Consider the following 23,638-nt stretch of genomic DNA (forward strand, 5'->3'; position numbering starts at 1 on the left):
GCACGGCCACCTCTAGCGGAATACCTATCATATCTACATGCGACCACGCAAAACAATCAACATTAAATTTAAGAAATTCTAAAAATTCTGACCTGAGCTCCGGGTTTAATCCTATCCCCAAGTGGAACTTCCTCTCAAAGAACTTCTCGAACAATGCAACTTGTTCAAGTTCTTCCGTTGTGGATTTGGTTGTATCCGTTTCTTATGGTACCTGGAAATACCTTGGTACCTGATAAGATTCCGACGGCTCCTCCCCTTTGTCGGCTTTGTTTGGCTCGGGAGCATACGTCGGTTCCTGTAATTGCTATGCTGCATGTTCCTTCCCTTTACTACTGGAAATCGGGATCACATTCATTTCTTTGGCACTGGTTGATCTCCTCTTATTTGTTTAATTCCCTCTAGATTTGGGAATTTCCGAAGTTGATGGTATGGTGATGGCACAACCTTTATCTCGTGTATCCATGGTCTTCCAAGAATAATGTTATAGCCCAAGTCATCGTCTACTACTTCAAACATAGTTGTCTTCATGACCCCTTCAGCCTTTGTGGGCAGCAGGATCTCCCCTCGGGTTGTCACACTTGCTAAGTTGAACCCGGCGAGGAGCTTTGTGGTTGGAATGATGCTTCTGGTTAGCTTGGCTTGTTCCAGCACTCTCCATTGGATAATATTCGCTGAACTCTCTAGGTCCACCAAAACATGTTTAATTTTGAAATCTAGAACATTAAAAGAAATTACCAGGGCATCGTTGTGCGGTAGTAGGAGTCCATCGGCGTCCTCCTTTGTGAAGGTGATATCGTCCTCGACGACTTCCCGGAGTCTTTTGCTATGGGTCACCGATAACTTTGTCTTTTTTTCTATTGAAAAGGTTACACCATTAATCTCGTTTCCTCCGAAAATTATGTTGATCATTAGACTAGGAGGATCTTCTCATATTTTTGAGGGTTCCGCATTATCCCGGTTGCAGCCATAATTATTTTTAGTTCGGTTGCTTTAGAACTCTCTAAGATGGCCATTTTTCAGTAATGTTGCCACCTTCTCGCGCAGATGTCGGCAGTCCCCAGTCCGGTGGCCGTTAGTCCTATGATACTCACTATAGATTAGGATCCCTCTGATTAGGATCAGATCTCATCGACCTCGGGAACCGTGCTTCCTTAATGTTCATCATAGCCTATACCAGTTTCACCATGCTGATATTGAAATTATACTCGGACAATCTGGGATAGGTGGAATCTCGGGAGCCTGATATCTCTTTATCCTGTAACGATCTGTTATTCTGGCCACGGTCAATTCTCCTATTGGTAGAGAACTTTTCGCAGACCGGAAGCCTCAGTCGCGTCCTTTGGCCCATTCGTAGGGAAAAATCGGTCATTAGAAGACCGTCGATCTATGTCGAAATCATCCTTCAAATTTTTCTTATTCTTCTCTCGATCCCGACCCTTGGTTGATGCCGGGAAACCAACCTGGTCATCCTCTATTCTTATCTTTGATTTGTAGCAGTTGTGGACATCTACCCATGTTGTTGCCTGGAACTCGAGCAGACTTACTTTCAGTTTTCGAGAAGCGTTAGAGCTCCTTGGGTTTAGCCCTTTAGTGAATGCCTCATCCGCCCATTCATATGGCATGGTTGGTAGCAGTATCCTTTCCTTCTGAAATTTAGTCACGAACTCTTGTAGCAATTCGGACTCTCCTTGCACAATTCTGAATATATTAGATTTTCGGGCCTTTACCTTCCTAGCCCCAGCATGGGCCTTGATAAAAGAATCTGTGAGCATCTCGAAGGAATCTATTGAGTGCTCGGGTAGAAGTGAATACCATGTCAGGGGCCCCTTCGTGAGGGTCTCCCCGAACTTCTTCAGCAAGACTGACTCAATCTCATGCGGAGCTAAGTCATTTCCTTTCACCGCCGTTATGTACGTTTTGATGTGATCCTGAGGATCCAAAGTCCCATCATATTTTGGCACGTCTTGCATTTTGAACCGCTTCGGGATTAACTCTGGCGCCGCGCTCGATTTAAACAAAAACTGGTATATTTCTTTGAGTCCAGTCCTTTTAACATTGGCGGCGTGCCCGGGATATCGTCCATTCGGGCGTTTATTTCCCTCAAAAATTGCATGAGTTCAGTTTTAAAGGGATCATTCCCATTATTGTTACCAGATCCGTTGTCGTTCCCCCCGACTCCGTCGAAGCCGACCTCACCCCTCGGGGGTATTGTTATCAACCCTTTGTGTCGTTTGGTTTGCGGGATCACCGGGAGGAACAGGACCTCTTCCATTCACGTTGTTGGAAGCACCCGACAATGCTTGCCTCAAATATGTCATGGCCTGATCTTATCGCGAAAGATGGCCCATAATAGCCTTTTGTTGTTCCCTCAGGATTTTCTTCGTTTTCGCAACGTGCTCGTCTTCAGCATCATCAGGAGTTGCCTCCCGAATGTGTCATGGATATTGCTCGACATGGACCGGCGTGGCTACATCCTCCTCGTTGCAGGTATCACTGATCAAATCTTCGTGTTGAGGCAGATTTCCTTGGGCCTCAACTTTGTGTGCGATGTTGACATCGTTATCTGCTATTTGTTTTATGATTTTTCGCTAAGAAACAAAGAATTTAACATATTAGTAATAGATGCAAGGATCAACTCAATTACGCAATTGTCTAAGCCCCATGGTAGGCGCCAAACTATTTACCCATAAAATGGAACAGTTGAATTTGTCACGTGGTTTATAGACAAGCGAATCGATTTGATCCAAAAATGATAAATAAATTAAAAAAAATGCAAGACTTAGTTTTGAAATCGAGATAAGATAGCAAATACCTTGATTCCGGGAGCAGAGCTTTCAAAGGCAGTAATAAGGATATCAATAGACAGAAAATAAAGTGTTATTGAGCTTTAGAATAATATGTAGCATAAGTTTATCAGAAAATTTGTGTCCTACAATGGTTGTTGAAGTCACTATTTATAGATGCACCTAGGGAACAAGGTCCTAGGATCAAGCCCCTCTTAAACGACAATTATGGGGGCCATTGATGAATGTGGAATGGCAGGCTATGAATGCCAAAATTCTCTATAACGGATTGTGTATTTAATATTAGAGAATATTCTTCATTGAATGCCATCGGGTGGCAAACATTTGTTTGTCTTGGTTAGCAATATTCCCCTTGGGGTCTCCCCGTTGTCAATCGAAGCTGATGCCCCCAGTCTTGGTTTCCACTTGCCCCGCTTTCTGCCTGTCTCCGGTTCCACGTGTCGCTCTATTATTCGAGTATTTAATACGAACCAATTTTACCCTATAAAATACCTACACATTTAGTGCAGAAGTGTAGTATGAGTACGTAAATCAATACGTACCCAATAATTATCTAGTCTAACTTAGAAGAAGTAGGGACGAGGGGTCGACATCGACACTTACTAGTGGTCCAGTAATCAAAGTTCAACAAAAGTAGACAGGTATGAGACATAACAAGTAAAAACAACGAAACAGATATATGTGCATAGCACAATCCTCATTAGAAGAGTAAATACGAAATCCTCAGATACCGGATACTACCTCGAATGGAATACATAATGATCAATACTAAATAAAATGCCAAACCTTAAGTTAGGAAGACTCATAGGTATGCTGACTCTCGATCAAATATAACGCACGATTTTGCCGAGGTCGTTTGGCATGATCCATAAAATAATGTACACAGTCGAGGTCGTATGGCCCGATCCATAATGGTACTGCTGAGACGTTTAGCCGGATCTCATAGAATAGTGAGACTATGGACCAACTTATGAATATACATATGTGACTGTCAGTTATGAAATTCAGGGAACTTTCGAACAAATATGAACAACACGGGAGAAATCCATAACAAAAAGCATAATTTCCGGGCCTAATCAAGTAGCGCATCAAATATCTTGAATAGTAAGGTCTGATACTCTACGCAAGGCTAGTCACAGGAAAGCACATAAATTAAATCATTTAAGCAAGCAAGGATAAATCATGTGGTACAATTAAACATGATGTGAGTCTACGTCTACCCGGACATAATCAAGAACCTAGCATACGCACGGACACTTATCATCTCATACATGGGTAGCTCCCATAACACATAGCATGTAACAAATATAGCACATACGGGGTAAATTATCTCTTAAAAGGTTAGACAAGAGACTTACCACGCTCCGAAATTTGATAATCAGCTCCAACACCTCTCTAACACCTCAAACCAATGCCAATCAATCCGAAACTAGTCAAAGAAGATGCAAACCAATCAAAATATACTCAAGGACTCATAATTTAACAATTAGAAATAATTCCAAACTCCACACGAAAAGTTAACAAAGTCAACCCTCGAGCCCACGCACCAGATTCCGGAAGTTTTCAAAGATAAATAATACCTATAGCACCATAAACTCAAATATATGATTTATTCCCAATTTCATGTCCAATTTTGTAATGACCCGACCGGTCATTTTGAGATCTAGCATGTCGTTCGGTGGTTTGGTGCCTTGAGTAGCTTCACTTTAGGTATTATGACTTGTACGTGTGGTCGAAATTGAATTACGGGAAGTTCGGGATTGATTTGGAAAGAAAATTCTAATTTCAAAAGCTGTAAGTTGGAAGAATTGACTAAGGTTTAACTTGTGAGTAAATGACCTCGAAATGGGGATTTGAAGGTTCCAACGGGTTCGTATGATGATTTTGGTCTTAGGAGCATGTCCAGATCTTGATTTGGAGGTCCGTAAGTTATTTCGGCGTCAATTGGCGGAAGTTGGAAATTGGATGATTTTTGGGAAGTTTGACCGGGAGTGGACTTTTTGATATCGGGATTGGATTTTGATTACGGAAGTTGGAGTAGGTCCACAATGTTAATTAGGACTTGTGTGCAAAATTTGAGGTCAATCGGACTTGATTTGATAGGTTCCGACGTCGGATGTAGAAGTATGAAGTTTTAAAGTTCATTAGGCTTGAATCAATGCGCGATTCATATTTTTAGCATTGTTTGATGTGATTTAAAAACTTGACTAAGTTCGTATGATGTTTTAGGACTAGTTGGTATATTTGGTCGAGGTCCCGGGGGCCTCAGGTAATTTTCGGATGGTTAACGGATCAATTTGGACTTGTGTGAATGGCTAAAGTGCACCAGCTCTGGTTTAATCGTACCTGCGCAAGATTGACCGCAAGTGCGAGCTCGCAAAAGCGAGCATTTGGGTGCAGAAGCGGACCTGGAGAAGGTGGCATGTGGTCGTAGGTGCGACGCAAAGACCGCAAAAGCGAAGTCGCTTCTGCGTAGGAAGGAGCGTAGAAGCAGACATGGTCCGTCGGAGCGCGTGCGCAGAAGTGCTCCTTGGCCGCAGAAGCGGAAGCGCAGATTCACATTTGGGTCTGCAGATGCGGACATGCCTGGACTAAGTTAGAACTGCACCTGAGATGGAAATTCCGCAGGTGCGGCTAGTGATCCGCAGGTGCGGCTAGTGATCCGCATATGCGGAAAGTCGGCTGGGCAGATTGTTTTAAATCAGGGTTTTGCTCTTTTCCCTCATTTTCTCATTTGGTTGGGGCAATTTTTGGAGAGCTTCAAGGGGAGATTTTCATCAAGAAACATAAGGTAAGTGATTCCCACCTATTATAAGTTAGATACATGGTTTGTATAAGGATTTAAACATGGAAATTAGTAGAAATTGTGAGGGTTTTGGCAGAAAACCTAGAATTTAGTATTTTTGGAATTTGATCACGAAATTGGACATGGAATTTGGAATAAGTTATATATTTTAGTTCGTGGTGTTATGGGTAAAGTTTACCTTCAAAAAGTTTCGGAATCCGGGCATGTGGGCTCGATGGTTGATTTTATTGACTTTTCGAGCGGAGTTGGAAATTTGTTTAAATTGATTAATTATGGGTATTAGGGTATCTTTTGATTGGTTTGCACATTGTTTGAATAGTTTTCGATCGATGGTCTTTGGTTTGAGATGTTTGAGGGGCGTTGGAGCTGGTTATGGAACTTCGGAGCGAGGTAAGTCTCATGTCTAACTCTGTGAGGGGGAAACTACCCCTAGGTGATGTATTTGATATGTGTTACTTGTTGTGGGGGCTACGTACGCACCAGGTGACAAGAGTCCGTGCATATCTAAATTCATGTTATCTCCGGGTAGACTTAGGTTTCCGCCATGCTATAACTGTACTATTTGAATTGTCTCTTGCCTATTAAATTCCTTCATGATTAGCCGCGAGATAATTGTACTCCTCTTACGAATTTCTCCCACGTTATGCGTTCTCACCGAAAGGTTTCCCTTAAATATTTATAACTCACACGTCTATGGGATCGGGACATTCGACTTGGTAGGATAGATACATCTATGGTTCATGCCGTTCGACCCTCGGCAGTGCGCACACTATGATGGATCGGGTCGTACGCCTCGGCAGAATTTATGTACCACACTCTCATGGGAGCGGGCCGTTTGCCTCGGTAATAAAATAGATATATCTATGGTTTGGCAATGTTATGATGGATCGGGTTGTACGGCTCAGCATTTCTACAAAAATACTCTTATGAAATTGTGCGTGATAATTGGCAAGAAGCCAGCACATCTGTGAGCTCTTCCTGATTGAACTGTGACGACTTATCTGGTAAGGTCCATTTTATATACTCCGATTGAGGATGTAGCTACTAGCTGAGAGTTTGAGTTATTGCTGACAGGAGGATTGTACCACGTATTATACTTGTTACTTCGTTTATTTTCTCTAATTCACATCTGTTTACTTCTACTGTATCTGTCTTGTTGGACCACTAGCAAATGTCGATGTTGACCACTTGTCATTACTTCTCTGGGGTTAGGATAGATACTTACTGGGTACGCGTTGATTTACGTACTCATACTACACTTGCTATACTTTTTGTGTAGGTATACATATGTCCGGTGGCCTTTGGGCGCAGAGGCGCAGCCATTTCGGGGACCTTACCGTGAGCTGCATCTCATGTTACGATCAGCAGCCTGCAGAGTCTCCATCAGAGTTATTTATATTTTTCTGTCTAACTTGTATTCTAGATAGATGTTATATTCTATTATATTTCCTAGTTGATGCTCAAGCACTTGTGACACCGGGTTTTTGGGGTTCCTACGGGTTGTTCACTATTTTAGTTCGTGTAAATTCTAATTCACACCATTTCATTAATAAAAAATTATGATTTTAAGGTACTAGAAAGAGTAATTAAATTGACTAATCACTGTTGGCTTGCCTGACGGCGGTGTTAGGCGCCATCATGACCACTAGTGGATTTTGGGTCGTGACAGCTTGGTATCAGAGCGTTAGGTTCACTTTGGTCACGAGTCATGAGCAAGTCTAGTAGAGTCTTGCATATCGGTACAGAGACGTCTGTACTAATCTTCGAGAGGCTACAGGGTTGTTTGGAGCACTTCCCTTTTTGACTTCCTCATCATGCGGTTTGATTCCATTGAGGCTTGTGACTTTATTTCCTTCATACTCAATCTTAAGCGACGCGAAGCGCTTCTTATCAATTGGGCATCGAGGAGTTGTAGTGGTACTGCAGACGTGGTGCAGGATGTTTTTTTCCTGCATGTTCGGGCAGGCTATTATCGTCACCTTTCGGAAGGATGTTCTTTTGTTCCAGCTCAATCTTTGTATTTTCTATGGTTTCGAGACTGTGCATGGATTTCTACGATGTCTATGCGTTGTTATCACACAATGTTGGTGTAATGGTAAGGTGCTTGTTTATGTGATTGAGGCAGTGAATGGCCTGAAGGGAGGATTTCTCAGTGCATGATTAAGGGGTTTAGCATTTAATTCCAGCGGAGGAAAGGCAATCAAACTATAGATGTCCATGTTTGGTTGATAAAGTAACGAGACTCAATCAAACTATAGATGTCCAGCGTGGTGGAATTTTTATTGTGATGCGGTGTCGCCGTCCTTGTTTGAATGCATTACGGTTCGTCATTGTTACAGTCTTCTTGGATTTTGCCTTCGGGGCAGGGTATTGTGAAATGGTGCCTAAGGGCGATTGTCAGAGGTAGCAGTGTGCAGCGGTTCAGAATCGAATTGGTATTTCTAATGTTGAAGGCTCGAGAGAGATGATCTTCGAAGAGGCTTAGAGTCGGTAACAATCTATTGGTTCAGGTGCTACAGAGATGCATTTTTTATTTGATGCAACAATTGGGCAGCAAAGTATGAGGGAAGACATGGCGGGAAGTGTTTTGCGGTGGTTGAAGTACTAGCAAGTCAAGTATAAGAAGCAGAGGTTGAGAAGTTGCTTAAAGGAGATGGTTTAACCGAAGTAAGAGTGGCAGATTAGCATATGGATTCTATGGTAGGATAGCCGCGTGCCTTGACAAAGTATGGAACGGTTTGGAAATCGTGATGGAAGGTGATTTGGCCTACGGATTTTATTTGGAGTGATGGTTACTGTACGAAGAAAGATTGAATATGGTAGAAAGGAGTTTGTTTGAAATGAAGAGGGGTGTGAAGATTTGATTATCATTTCAGGTGCAATATGACTTGAGTTCGGAAGGTATTGTTGAACTTTTAGTCGACGTCAATAGGGAAGGAGCATACTTATACATCTGGTGGGCGAGCATGAGCTCAGGAGAATTTACAGATTATCGGTGGGTTATCTCCTGTGAGCAGGTTAGTAGTGGCGTGATGTTGATGAAGCTTCTGTGAGGAATATTACTTGCTACCTGGTAAGAGGTCGAGTGTTTGACTGTGACTGGTGATTCAGGATGTTCATGAAAAGCTTAACAAAAGACTTTGATAAGTCTGATGGGTTAACGGTGCGAGATCATAGTAATTGAGAAGGAGGAATCGTTGTGGGCTCTGCATTAGGTGATTGTAGATTAAAGCTAAATGGGGGAGCCCCACCATTTATGATTGGATCGCGTGGTTGTCTACTTGTGCGGTTTTTGGTTATTGGTGCATTGGCGGATTATGTATGACTAATAAAAGGAAATATCAGGGGTAATTTAGCAAAGAACTTGATGGACGTGTGCTATATTCGGCGTTATCAATGCATGTTCAGGTTTTTGGGAAGCCTCAAAGCATATGCTTTTGTGGATGTGATGTACAAGGAAAAAAGTTCAGCCGGTTGCTTCTTCGAGAAGGTGTTCATGTACTGGTAGAGTGTTGGAGTTTGGTCATATTTGGGACCAGGTCAGAGTGGGTGACTCTCCACAACGGTCCTAGTGGATTCAAGAATTAAAGTGCAGTATTAGAGGAAAGGAAGAAATAACTTACGACTCGCGGAAGGTCTTGTAGAATGGGTGCACTAGTTGGAGATGCTATTGTGCGCGTAAGGAGGTATGAGATGAGTCATGGGTATTGAGACAATGTGGTCTCGCAATTCGAGTCACTCGGGATGAGTGCAGATTGAGTTTGTTATATTGTGAACGGAGCTATCATATTTCTAAACAGGTCAAGGGTAAATTGAAAGAAGTTGGGTTGGTTAGCAGTGGCTGAATCAGCATGATTGTGGAAAGGATCAGTTCCTTCGTTGTTTGAAGTTATACATGTGGTTTGTGGTTGTACGTGCGGGCTTGACAGCCATCATGACCTGATTAATTTGGGAGGTATTTGATTCAAATGGCTTTGTTATGTAAATGGATTCCGGAAGAGTTATGACGGTGTAGATCACGGTTTGAGGTTGTGTTTTCTGCGGTTTAGGAATTCAGTTGCGTGTCGCATGGGCTCTTCGGAAATGAGATAAGTGAAAGGTTTCTAGCCGATGAAGTGTTATTCTACTGGTAGTTCAAGGGTTATGATGAATTCATGTATTCTCGCATAGCGGCATAATAGGTGCAGTGAGCGACATGGGAATTTGAAAATTGATGACCAAGGTTGCAGTTCGGTGTTGACAAGAATGTCACGAGCTCGAATGAGCCAGGAAGAATTAGATGTTCAGAGTAAGCTGACATTATCCTAGTGTCGCCTGGGAATGGTGTACTGTGGAAGGAGCATTGTTTATTGATTTGCGGATTCTTGACCTGCTTTACAGAATTAGTACAGTTGGTGGTATGGATGTGCGCACTTGGCTACCTGGACGGAAGGTCGTGGGAGCGTTCCCCCGGGGAAATTGTATGAGTGTGACGTGATAATCACTTGATGGTTAAAGATCAAAACCAAGAACGGAGATTTTTGGTACTATCGTTAATGTGAGGGTTTATGCCTGGAAGGTGCTCTACTCCTTTAGTTGTGAACTGTGGGGGTTATGTCGGATTGAGATTGCTTGATTATTCGCACGTATGTTGAGGTCCCGTGTATATTGTGGTGTCATATGAGCAGGATGGCTCTCGAGATGCAGGTCATTTATCACACCTTAGTCGTGCTTGGGTTTTGTGGCGTATTGCGCTACCCGTCTCCCTAGAGTTGTATTTTTTCACTTGGCGTGCTTGTGGTCGATATTCGGTATTCCGTAGGTAGAAGCAGCATGGCTTGAGGGGTATGACATTATGAGTGGATCGGGTGGCACGCCGCCACAGGTAAGTTATTCGGATCGGGTTGCATGCCGCAACGGTATCATGTTCGAATCGGGTTGCACGCTGTAACTGTATCATGTTCGAATTGGGTTACACACCGCAACAGTGTTATGTTGATTATGGTTCCCTATATCTATTCCTGCATATTTTGTTTCTCATCCTCTAAGAATGGTTCATAACATCTGTTCAACCGTTTTATTCGTTACGCGGGCTGGATAATTCTTTTCCAAAGTTCGTTCCTCCTTATGTGTCACATTCGAGATGTAGATTATCGGCGCATTGATGGCGTCATATGAGAGCTGAGTCAGTGTTCGAGGTGTCTTACTGCCTGAGCAGCTTAAACTGGGTGAGACGAGATTATTGGACCTGAAATTTGCGCAACCAGATTTATATAAGGTACCAAAAAGGGGAAAATATCATTATTCAGTTCTGAATGAGGTGATGGTTCTTGTGAGGAGGGGAGACTCCATGAATTATTGATTCGGCAGGTGATTATGAGTTTCTACACGTCTCTTTCGTCGTGGCAGTATTGCGAGAGTTGGAACAATATTTATACACGTCATGTGATGTATTGCGGCCATCAAAATCATGAAATTTCAGCTATTGCTGGAGTATGTTATCATGGGCATGCGAATTATGCGGGGCATGGTGTGAATCAAGCAAAAGGTGTACGATCGTGTTTTGGTACGGTGTGTGGCGATTGGTACGGTGTCTGTATGTTAGAATCAGGCCTTATAAAGAAATTAGGAAGTTGGAACTTGGTTTTAAAGCTTGTTAGCTAAGGTTATATGGAGGATTTTCAGTCTGGCTCGAGCTAATGTGTCCAACCGGAATGTGGTGGCATGGGTAGGTGCACAAGGTGTTGTACAGTGATTTTGGGAACTCTGGAGCAGTCCTTAGCATGTTCGAGGACGAACGTATTTTTAAGTGGGAGAGAATGTAACGACCTGACCGGTCGTTTTGAGCTCTAGCATGTCATTCAGCAGTTTGAAGCCTTGAGTAGCTTCATTTCAGGTATTATGGCTTGTACGTGTGGTCAGAATTAAATTTCGGGAAGTTCGGGATTGATTTGGAAAAAAAAATCTAATTTCGAAAGCTTTAAGTTGGAAGAATTGACTAAGATTTGACTTGTGAGTAAACGATCTCAATCGGGATTTGAAGGTTCCAACGGGTTCGTATGATGATTTTGGTCTTAGAAGCATATCTGGATGTTGATTTGGAGGTCCGTAGGTTATTTCAGCGTCAATTGGCGGAAGTTGGAAATTGGATGATTTTTGGAAAGTTTGACCGAGAGTGGACTTTTTGATATAGGGGTAGGATTCTAATTCCGTAAGTTGGAGTAGGTCCGTAATGTCAGTTAGGACTTATGTGCAAAATTTGAGGTCAATCAGACTTGATTTGATAGGTTCCGACGTCGGATGTAGAAGTATGAAGTTTTAAAGTTCATTAGGCTTGAATAGATGCGTGATTCGTGTTTTTAGCATTGTTTGATGTGATTTAAAGGCTTGACTAAGTTCGTATGATGTTTTAGGACTAGTTGGTATATTTGGTCGAGGTCTCGGGGGCCTCGGGTAGTTTCCGGATGGTTAACGGATCCATTTGGAGTTGTGTGAATGGCTGAAGTGCACCAACTCTGGTGTAATCACACCTGCACAAGATTGACCGCAGGTGCGAGCTCGCAGAAGCGAGCATTTGGGTGCAGAAGCAGACCTAGAGAAGGTGGCCTGTGGTCACAGGTGCGACGCGAAGACCGCATAAGCGGAGTCGCTTCTGTGGAGGAAGAAGCGCAGAAGCGGAAAGGCCTGGGAGGCCTGTTGATCGCAGAAGCGGACATGGTCCGCATGAGCGCGTGCGCAAAAGTGCTCCTTGGCCGCAAAAGCGGAAGCGCAAATGCGCATTTGGGTCCGCAGATGCGTACGTTCCTGGACTAAGTTAGAACCGCACCTGCGATGGAAATTTCGCAGGTGCGGAAAGTCGGCTGGGCAGATTGTTTTAAATCGGGGTTTTGCTCATTTCCCTCATTTTCTCACTTGGTTGGGGTGATATTTGGAGTGCTTCAAGGGGATATTTTCATCAAGCAACAAAAGGTAAGTGATTCCCACCTATTACAAGTTAGATACATGGTATGTATAAGGATTTAAACATGAAAATTAGTAGAAATTGTGGGGTTTTTGGTAGAAAACCTAAAATTTAGTATTTTTGGAATTTAATCACGAAAATGGACATGTAATTTGGAATAAGTTATATATTTTAGTTTGTGGTGTTATGGATAAAGTTTACCTTCGAAAATTTTCGGAATCCGGGCACGCGGGCTCGGTGGTTGATTTTATTGACTTTTCGAGCGGAGTTAGGAATTTGTTTAAATTGATTAATTATGGGTATTAGAGTATCTTTTGATTGGTTTGCACATTGTTTGGATAGTTTTGGATCTACGGGCTTTGGTTTGAGGTGTTTCATGGGCGTTGGAGCCGGTTATGGAACTTCGGAGCGAGGTAAGTCTCATGTCTAACTCTGTGAGGGGGATCTACAGGGGGATCTACCACTAGGTGATGTATTTGATATATGTTACTTGTTGTGGGGGCTACGTACGCACCAGGTGACGAGAGTCCGTGCGTAGCTAGATTCATGTTATGTCCGGGTAGACTTAGGTTTCCGCCATGCTATAGCTATACTATTTTAGTTGTCTCTTGCCTATTAAATTCCTTCATATTACGTTGCGACTTGAGACTAGACTTGTGTAGAGTGATAGACTTTCTATTGTAGAGATTCGACGAGCTTCATGATTAGCCGCGAGATAATTGTACTCCTCTTACGAATTTCTCCCACGTTATGCGTTATCACCGAAAGGTTTCCCTTAAACATTTATAACTCACATGTCTAATTCGTGAGTGGGGTCAAGGACCTGTCAAAGCTTCTTATTCTAATGGGATCAGGCCGTTTGCCTCGGCAGGATAGATACATCTATGGTTCGTGTCGTTCGATCCTCAACAGTGCGCACACTATGATGGATCGGGCCGTACGCCTCGGCAGGATTTATATACCACACTCTCATGGGAGCAGGTCATTCGCCTCAGCAATAAAATAGATGTATCTATGGTTTGGCAATGTTATGATGGATCGGGTCGTACACCTCGGCATTTCTATAAAAATACTCTTATGAAATCGTGCGTGATAATTGGCAAGAAGCCAGCACATCTGTGAGCTCTTCCTGATTGAACTGTGATGACCTATATAGTAAGGTTCATTTCTTGTACTCCGATTGAGGAGGTAGCTACTAGCTGAGAGTTTGAGTTATTACTGAGAGGAGGATTGTACCACATATTATACTTGTTACTTTGTTTATTTTATGTGATTCACATATGTTTACTTCTACTGTATATGTCTTGTTGGACCACTAGTAAGTGTCGATGTCAACCCCTCGTCACTACTTCTCTGGGGTTAGGCTAGATACTTACTGTGTAAGCATTGATTTACGTACTCATACTACACTTGCTGCACTTTTTGTGCAGGTATGCATATGTCCGGTGGCCTTTGGGCGTGAAGGAGTAGGCATTTCGGGAACCTTACCGCGAGCTGCATCTCATGTTATGATCCGCAACCTGCAGAGTCTCTATCAGAGTTATTTATATTTTCCTATCTAACTTATATTCCAGACAGATGTTGTATTCTATTATATTTCCTAGTTGATGTTCATGTAAATTCTATTTCACACTATTTCATTAATAAAAATTATGATTTTAAGGTACTAGAAAGAGTAATTAAATTGACTAATCATTGTTGGCTTGTTTGACGGCGGTGTTAGGCACCATCATCACCACTAGTGGATTTTGGGTCGTGTCAAATTTCGTGATCAAAACTCAAAAATACCATTTCTAGGTTTTCATCGAAATCCCATAATTTCTATAAATTTTTATGTTCAAATCCATATATAATCCATGTATTTAACTCATAATGAGTAGGAATCACTTATCTTGTGATAGATGATGAAAATGCCTCTCCAAAATCTCCCCCAAAATCGGATCCAATGTGAGAAATGAGATAAAAATGAGCTAGATCCCAATTTGCAATCTTATACACTGCGCAGACGTTACCCATCACGATCGCTGTCAAAAGCCTCGCGATCGCGAAGCAAAAACACCCTTGCTGACCAAAATAGCCTACATGATCGCGTTTGACCTTCCCCAACCGCGAAACACATAACCCCTTTACCACAAATGCGGCACATCTTCGCATTTGCGAAGACTAACTCACCCAGCCCGACTTCAACCCCTACGCGAACGGAGGCCTCCATATGTAAACGCGAAGCCCCAGCCCAGGACACTACGCGAACACAAAGCATCACCTGCATTCGTGAAGAACAACACCCCTCAGCTCTAGATCACCCTTCGCGATCGTGACGCATACCAAACACACCAGAAATAAGCAGCTGCAAATCAAAGGAAGATGGCCCGAAACCATCCTCAAACACAACCGAGGCCCTGGGGAACCCATCCAATCATACCAACAAGTCCCCATACCCTATTCAAATTTATCCAAAATCTCAAAATGCCATGAATAACATCAAAACCATGAATCAACGATCAAAATCCTTCTATTAACTTTCAAACTTCGCCGAATGCATTTGAGTCACACTTAGATATTCTGGATCACGACCAAACTTCACACACAAGTTCTAATCAATTAAATGAACCTATCCGAGGTCCAGGAACACCACCCAGAGTCTGATAATACCAAAGTCCTCTCCAATTCAAACTTAGCTAATTCCAAAACCTTCAAAATGCAAACTTCCGATAATAAGCGTTGAATCTCTCCCGGACCATCGATACTCACCCCGGGTATATGCCCAAGTCCGAAATTACCTTACGAACCTATAGGAACCTTCAAATCCTGATTCTTAGGACGTTTAGTCAAGAGTCAAATCTTGATCAAATTTTTCAACTTAAAACTTTCGAATTGAGAATTATTCTTCCAAATCAACTCCGAACTTATCGAAAATTAAAACTAATTACACGTGCAAGTCATAATATATAAAGTAAAGATACTCAAGGTCTCAAACCATCGAATGACATGCTAGAGTCCAAAACAAATTGGGTCGTTACGTCCCAAGAATTATGAGGATTTGTGCATGATTACTGTGGTGGAATTGAAGTTGATAGAACAAGGCCCTTATGTGAATTTTAATGGTTTTGAAAAGAAAACTGAGTTAGAAGAGGTGGTGTTGCAAGCTGAGTTTGTAAAGATGAAAGAAAAAAGAGCCATAGAAGAAAGAGGAGATCTTCTTAGAGCACGCAAGAAGGCAAAACTCCATGGAGGAGGAGGAAGCGAAAGCGTGAGAAAGTAATTCAAGCTGTGCCGCAATTATAAATTAGGCGTTGGTTGAGAGGTAACTCAGGTTTACTGCTTTCTTTTATTTTTATTTATTTAGTTTTTTATTGCATTATTTTCTAGTATTTATTTTTATTTTAAAGGAGTATGAGAATGGAAAGGAAGCCACAGGAAGTATGCAAAAGTGAGACAGTTGGTTGGAACTGAGTGTGGGGTGAACGCACTAAGGACCAAGCCTATGAGAAGTTTGAGTACCCCGTGAGCTACCAATACTTCGACCTTTGGCCTTCCAAGGAGTTTCTTTTACACTCTTGATTTTATTTATGTGCATCGGGGATATTGTACAACTTTAAATATGGGGTGGAGGAATTCTCGTATATTTATGTTAGTTAGTATTTTATTAGTTTGTAGTATTAGTGAATTTATTTGGAAAATAAAATAGAAAAATTAGTAATATTTAAAAATATTAGATTTTTCCTGACGATAGATCTCCTAGACAGTTTTCTTGAGGGATTTAAGTCTAAACAAAAACACAAAAAATTGGAAAGTACAAAAATTCAAACACATGTCTTTTAGTTTTCTTTAGGTAGCAATAATTTTCCGTGATTTTTCCCTGTGCCTCGGTTCCATGGGATGCAACTTGACCAAAGTAATTTCTTTTAGAGTAGATTAGGATTTAGAAAATAAAAGGATGGTGAATGATGTGATTCCTAGTGCCTTTTGACCTAATTGATAGTAGCATATTTTTACTTTGGCATGTGTATTACCTTACATATGTTTTGAAAATTTTTATGATGCCTCTATGAATTGGATAGCATGTTTGTGACGTGTATGGCTCATTTTCTTGACTTATGATCACTTTGTGCTTTATTCTTAACATCTTTTGGCTCTGCGAATACTTGCTTTATTTGAGGGTCAGAATGAGACCGTCCTTAGTGAGTCATGTGCCAATGTGTTAAATGAGTTTTTGTATAGTCCTTGCATTGCAGTTGAGTCTAGAACTTGCCTGACATGTGAGTTGAAGAAAAATTCTAGGTGTTGCCTGGTTTAAAAAGTAATTGTAGGCTTTCTTTAATCATTTTGAGCTTTGCTACATATAACAAATAAAATCATGCCTAGTTATTGTTTTTGAGCCTATAAGCCTTTTGGTTGGCACCCACATTACAAGCCTCTACATTTTGGTTCTTAATTGACTCTTTCTGAACCTTATACCTCTTAAAGCACTTGAACTGTAAAAGAGAGTGCTAGAAAGATGTAAGGAGGAAACTTGGATAATAGTTGAGCAGAACCACTGAAAGAAAGAAAGGTGCATTTGTATCTTAGGGAAAATACCACTAGCAGGAGTGCAAAATGTTAGATTTAGATTTGAATGATGAAAAATAATATATTATTGTTTGCAGGATCACTTGAGATGGAAAGAAGGATGCGAGCAAATCTATCAATAATGTACGGACAAACACAAGAAAGGAAGGAGTAAACGAACGAAGGCAAAAGAACTGTCAACGGAATCAATAAAGGAAGGCCCAAGATTAAAGCGATATGACAACCAGGATAATGGGTATAAAGAAGTAAGGACCAAGATTTAAGGAGATCTGGACTAAAATTGTGCCTACTCTGATTCGTGAAGATATGTGTCGAAAAGGAAGGCTATCAATCCCATGGATCAAGGAACAACTTAAGGAGCGATTATAGGGGATCTTCTTTCAAGAAGGAAAAAACCGACAGTCATGGACCATCCATGGAAGCTCTGCACTTATTCTTGGAATGAATCATAATAGATTCAACTCCAAGAATCAATTCCCTTGGGATCGCAAATCTCTCAACGGTCTGCCAAAGATACGTCAAGCCAAGTTTAAGTATATAATGCAGATTATCAAGGAAGAATCATATACTTTGATTATACCAACTTCTTACTCTTTGTTCTACCTAAACAAGCATTGTAATCTTAGCAAAATTTACTGTGTAATTAGTAGAGAGAAACAATAGCAACAACAACAATAATATACCCAGTATTATCCTACACTGTGGGGTCTGGGGAGGATAGTGTGTACGCAGACCTTACCCCTACCTTATGAGGATAGAGAGGTTATTTCCAATAGACCCTCGGCTCCGAAAAGTATAAGAACCATATTAATAAAAATATAGAAAAGAAGGGACAGTACCAAAAAGCCATATAAAAGCAGGATAAAACAACAACATAGTAAGGTGGTCAACAATGAAAGAAAATAACAGAAACCTACTACCAACAGAAAGCAAGACTGCGTGCCCATACTATTGTTATGAATACTCTAGGCTACCTACTCTACTATCCTAATCCTTGACCTCCATACCTTCCTATCAAGGGTCATGTCCTCGGTCAGCTGAAGCTGCGCCATGTCTTGCCTAATCACCTCTCCCCACCTCTTCTTTGGCCTACCTCTACCTCTCCATAGGTCCTCTAATGTCAACCTATCACACCTCCTCACCGAGGCGTCTTTGATCCTCCTCCTCACATGACCAAACCACCTAAGCCGCGCTTCCCGTATCTTGTTCTTAATAGGGGCCACACCCATCTTGTTGCGAATAACCTCATTTCTGATCCTATCTAACCTGGTGTGCCCGCACATCCATCTCAACATCCTCATCTCTTCTACCTTCATCTTCTAGACATGAGCGATCTTGACTGGCCAACACTCAGCCCCGTACAATATCGTTGGTCTGGCCACCACTCTATAGAACTTATCCTTAATTTTCAGTGGTACCTTCTTGTCACACAAAACACCGGAAGCAAGTCTCTATTTCATCCATCCTGCCCCAATACGATGTATGACATCTTCATCAACCTCCCTATCCCCCTGAATAGAGAGAAGAAAGAGAGAAAAACATTGGTGAGGAATTGTATTGAAAATATCACGAGCGTACTTAGAAAGTGAGTTGGTGTTCGAAGATAACATCAACACAATTGTACGAAACTATTAAAGGAGCTTTAAAGAGAGAACACCCTTGAAACCCAAAGGGACTGGAGTAGGATTCACATTGAATCTGAACCAGTATAAAAATCTGGGTGCCTTTAATTCCTGCACTTAATTTCTGCTTTCAGTTATATTCTGTCTTTATTTTTAGTTGACTAATTGGTAAACTATTCAACTACTTAGGATACAAAAAGAAAAATCGGCAATTCACCCCCCCCCCCCCCCCGTACTTTCAATTGGTATCAGAGAAGGTCTCACATATTGAGAAAAGATCATGTCAAACCAAGTGACTATTGGAGCACTCTTTCAAGAAGGGACATCGTAAGTAAGGCCACCATATTTCAATGGACAACACTTATCTCATTGGAAGGTGTGCATGGAAATATATGCAAAGTCATATGATATCAAAGTATGGCGTGTTATAAAAAAGGAAAACTATCCACTTCCAGCAGCAAGACAACCACTCGCTGATCCTGAAGATATAAATAAATACTCTGATGAGCAAATGGCTATTATTCAGTTTAACGCTAAAGCACAGAACTTGCTCTATAATGCTATAAGTGGAGAAGAATATGAGAAAATTCCAAGCTGCGATACCGTCAAGAAAATATGGGATATGCTGGAAGTTACCTATGAGAGAACTAACAAAGTGAAAGAAACACAGATAAATCTATTGGTTCACGACTATAAACTCCTCCAGATGAAAGAAGGTGAATCCATTGAAGAAATATTTGCACGATTCAGCAAAATCATTGGCAATCTGAAAGCCTTTGGTAAACCTTACTCAAGTGGTGAGCATGTCAGAAAATCCTAAGAAGTTTGCCTACCACATGGCAGATAAAAGTAGTTGCACTTGAATCTCAAGATTTAGACAAACTGTCATATGATGAACTACGTGGAGATCCCATAGCATTGAGAAAACACATCTCAAGAAAACACGTCAGGAAGAGAAGAAGAAAACATTCGCCTTCAAACTACAACTAAAGGACCTGAGAACGATATTGATGCCGACACAGAATCCCTTGAAGAAGAAATTGCCATGATGTCAAGAAATATGAACGAATTGATGAGAAGTTACAGAAACACAAAAAAAGGAAGGATGTCATCTAGAAGAACCAGACAATATAATGAACAAGACAAAAATGATGGAAAATGTTTTGAATGTAGAAGGTATAGCCATGTTCAAGCTGAATGCTCGTATCTTAAAAGAAAAGTCTCCAGAGGGTTTAATAAAAACAAATCATTCGAAAGAAGGGGCAATGAAAATAGCTCAGAACATAAAGAAATAGCAAACCTGTATTTCATGACTATTTTGGAAAATGATATGAACAAATATTTTGGTTGTTGGACTGATGAAGATGTATCAAACGATGACTGGAAAGAAGATACTAAAATTTGCTTCATGGCGCGAGGTGAAACAAGTGAGGTAAGACCCTATAATTGTGATAGATGTAACAAATTGCATGATATTCTTGATCTTACCCCAAAAGAGTCACAAAAAATGCTAAATGAATTAAAGAGACTTAATAGGGAAAAGAAGGATTGGGAACTCAAACTTGAAGTCTGTGAAATTGAAGAGACGTTCTTCAAGATAAAGTTCAGGAATTGCAAATGCAACTCAATTGAATGCACAAATCCACCTGTCACAGTTCTGTCAAGTCTAACCAAGCGACTTACAAATCAACTGGAAAATGACCTGTTAGAACTAAGTCCACAAGTACTGATACCAGTGATAGATCAAAAACTGGATCAACCCATATGTGTCATTACTGTAACAAGGCTGGACATAAATATTCCTTCTGTAGATTTGGTAAATCTAATATTTCAGGATGGATTTAGAAGCCCAAAAACAGTTCTGATCCTAGTAGAACTAAGGACCAAGGACCCAAGCAAGCTTGGATACCTAAAAGAAGGTGATAATTTTATTTTGAAAGAACACCACAGAAAGAGTCGAAAAGGTAAATGGTATTTAGACAGTGCGTGTTCCAGTCACATGACGGGTGATAAAAATCTGTTCAAATAAGTCACAAAAATAAATGGAGAAAATGTCAAATTTGGTGATGATTTAAAAGAAAAGATCATTGGTACCGGAACAGTTTAATTCAGCAATAACTGTGATATTATAGAAGTATACCTCGTGGATGGACTCAACTATAATATCTTGAGCATAAGTCAACTATGTGATTCTGGATATAAAGTTAAATTCAAGAAAATAAGGTGTGCCATTGAAGATGAGTCAGGTAAAATCATTTTGCCAGGAAAAAGGTATGAAAATATATACATTCTAGACGGCATTGAAAACCTAGATGGTCATATTTGTTTGGCATCCATATCTAATGATCCATGGCTATGGCATAAAAAATTTGGCCATGCAAGCATGCATTTAATTGAAAAACTCTCCAAACATGATCTAGCTATTGGCCTTCCCAAACTCAATTTTTCTAGTAATCATGTATATGATGTATGCCAGCTGGCAAACAAACCACAAACTCTTTCAAAGCAAAAGACATTGTGTCCACAACCAAGCCCCTACAATTACTTCACATGAACTTGTTTGGACCTACTAGAACTGCTAGCATTGGAGGTAAACGATATGCTTTTGTTATTGTTGATGATTACTCACATTTTACATGGGTAATTTTCTTATCTCATAAAGATGAAACTTTGAAATTTTTTGAGATTTTCTGCAAAAGAATTGAAAGAGAAAAAGGGTATCTCATCTCAACCATACAAAGTGACCATGGAGGAGAATTTGAAAGTAGAGCCTTTGAAGAATTCTGCAACGATCAAAGATATACTCACAATTTCTCAGCCCCAAGACCACCCCAACAGAATGGGGTAGTTGAACGCAAGAATAGAACTCTGCAAGATATGGCCAGAACAACGATATTAGAACATTCATTGCCAAATTATTTTTGGGCATAAGCAGTAAGCACAACATGTCATATCCTCAACAGATGTCTCATAAGACCCATCTTGAAGAAGACTCCATATAAACTATGGAAAGATAAAAGGCCTAATATAGGCTACTTTCATCTGTTCGGAAGTAAATATTTCATTCACAACAATGGTAAGGACAACCTTGGAAAGTTTGATCCAAGGAGTGATGAAGGTATTTTTCTCGGTTATTCTATTAACAGTAGATCTTTTAGAGTTTACAACAAACGTACTTTATCTGTAGAAGAATCAATGCATGTTATATTTGATGACAGTAACACTATGGTCGGGAAAGGAATCATTGCAGGTGATGAAGATATCAGTCAAGAAGCATCACAGACAAACAAGTCACATAAGTCGACAGATAGTACAGACATAGTCACAGAGTCGATTAGTGAACCTGTTAGTAACCATACTAAACCACAAAAGGAGTCAACTACTCCGGTAGTTGGAACACGACCAAATGAATGGAGAAGTGAACCAGAATATCCTCAGAAGTTTATCATAGGGGATCCAAACGGAAGAATGAAAACTAGGGAAGCTCTCAAGAAGAAGGCAAACATTGCACTCATTTCTCAAATCGAGCCAAAGAAGATTGATGAAGCCTTAAAAGACTCCAGATGGGTACAAGCTATGCAGGATGAACTTGATCAATTCAATAAGAATCAAGTCTGGGAACTGGTACCTAAGCCAGCAAATGCTACTGTTATTGGAACCAAATAAGTGTTCAGAAACAAGTTAAATAAGGATCGAAAGATAGTCAAAAACAAAGACAGATTAGTAGCTCAAGGCTATTCACAGCAGGAAAGAGTCGACTATAATGAAACCTTTTCTCCGGTAGCCCGGTTAGAATCAATTCATATTCTTATTGCATATGCATTCCTTAAAGGTTTTAAACTTTTTCAAATGGATGTTAAAAGTGTTTTCTTAAATGGCTTTATTGATGAGTAGGTATATGTAAAACAACCTCTTGGTTTCGAAAACTCACAATTTCCTTACCATATGTATAAGTTGACTAAAGCCTTGTATGGACTCAAACAAGCTACTCGAGCCTGGTGCAAAAGGCTTAGTTCATTCCTAACTGATCATGGATTCACAAGAGGTAAAGTAGATACTACATTATTTATCAAAAAATCCTCTGAAAGTAATCTCATTATCCAAGTCTATGTTGATGATATTATTTTTGGAAGTGCTAACTCTCTCTTGTGCAAGGAATTTTCTAATCTCATGCAGAGTGAGTTCGAAATGAGTATGATAGGAGAACTCACATTTTTCCTTCGACTTCAAATTCAACAATCTGAGAAGGAAACTTTTATATGTTAGACCAAGTATACAAAGGAATTGATTCAAAAATTCGGCATGAGCAATGCTAAAGCAATTGGTACACCATTGAGTCGTTTAACAAGTCTTGACAAAGATGAGAAGGGAAATTCAATGGATGAAACAAAATATCGTGGGATGATTGGATCCTTACATTATTTGACTGCTAGTCGACCAGATATCATATTTATTGTGTGTAAATGTGCTAGGTTACAGTCAGCTCCTAAGGAGTTGCATCTGATAGCAGTAAAGCGGATAATTCGTTATCTTATCGGAACTATTTCGTATGGACTATGGTATCTACGATCTAACAATTTTAAGCTTGAAGGTTTTTCAGATGTTGATCTTGCATGAGATAAAGAAGACAGGAAAAAGTACTAGTAGAACATGTCAATTATTGGGAATGGCATTAATATCCTGGAATAACAAGAGACAAGGCTCAATTGCATTGTCCACAATTGAGGCAGAGTATATTGCTATTGGACAGTGTTGTGCTCAATTACTCTGGATGTCTCATCAACTGGTGACTATGAAATATCTTTTAAACCTATTCAAATATTTTGTGATAATTCTAGTGTTATATGTCTTTCAAAGTACCCCGTGCACATTCTAGAGCTAAGCATATAGATATTAA

The 23,638-nt window shown here is 40.6% G+C and overlaps 3 protein-coding genes across 3 annotated transcripts; 2 read left to right on the top strand and 1 right to left on the bottom strand.

Annotated features, from left to right (window-relative positions):
- Nucleotides 1–351: 351 nt before the first annotated feature.
- LOC138894193 (uncharacterized) lies at nt 352–909 on the bottom strand. Its single transcript, XM_070178874.1, has one exon. It carries the CDS (start codon nt 907–909, stop codon nt 352–354), a length of 558 nt encoding a protein of 185 aa, XP_070034975.1.
- Nucleotides 910–19,123: 18,214 nt separating this feature from the next.
- LOC138894194 (uncharacterized) lies at nt 19,124–22,407 on the top strand. Its single transcript, XM_070178875.1, has 5 exons — nt 19,124–19,538; nt 19,692–20,705; nt 21,218–21,331; nt 21,441–21,585; nt 21,705–22,407. The coding sequence occupies exons 1-5, from the start codon at nt 19,124–19,126 to the stop codon at nt 22,405–22,407; spliced, it is 2,391 nt and encodes a 796-aa protein (XP_070034976.1).
- Nucleotides 22,408–23,043: 636 nt separating this feature from the next.
- Nucleotides 23,044–23,358, top strand: LOC138894195 (secreted RxLR effector protein 161-like). The gene has a single exon (XM_070178876.1). The coding sequence runs from the start codon at nt 23,044–23,046 to the stop codon at nt 23,356–23,358; it is 315 nt and encodes a 104-aa protein (XP_070034977.1).
- Nucleotides 23,359–23,638: the final 280 nt, after the last annotated feature.

This window comes from Nicotiana tomentosiformis, chromosome 6 (assembly GCF_000390325.3).
Source record: "Nicotiana tomentosiformis chromosome 6, ASM39032v3, whole genome shotgun sequence".
Taxonomy (NCBI): Eukaryota; Viridiplantae; Streptophyta; class Magnoliopsida; order Solanales; family Solanaceae; genus Nicotiana; species Nicotiana tomentosiformis.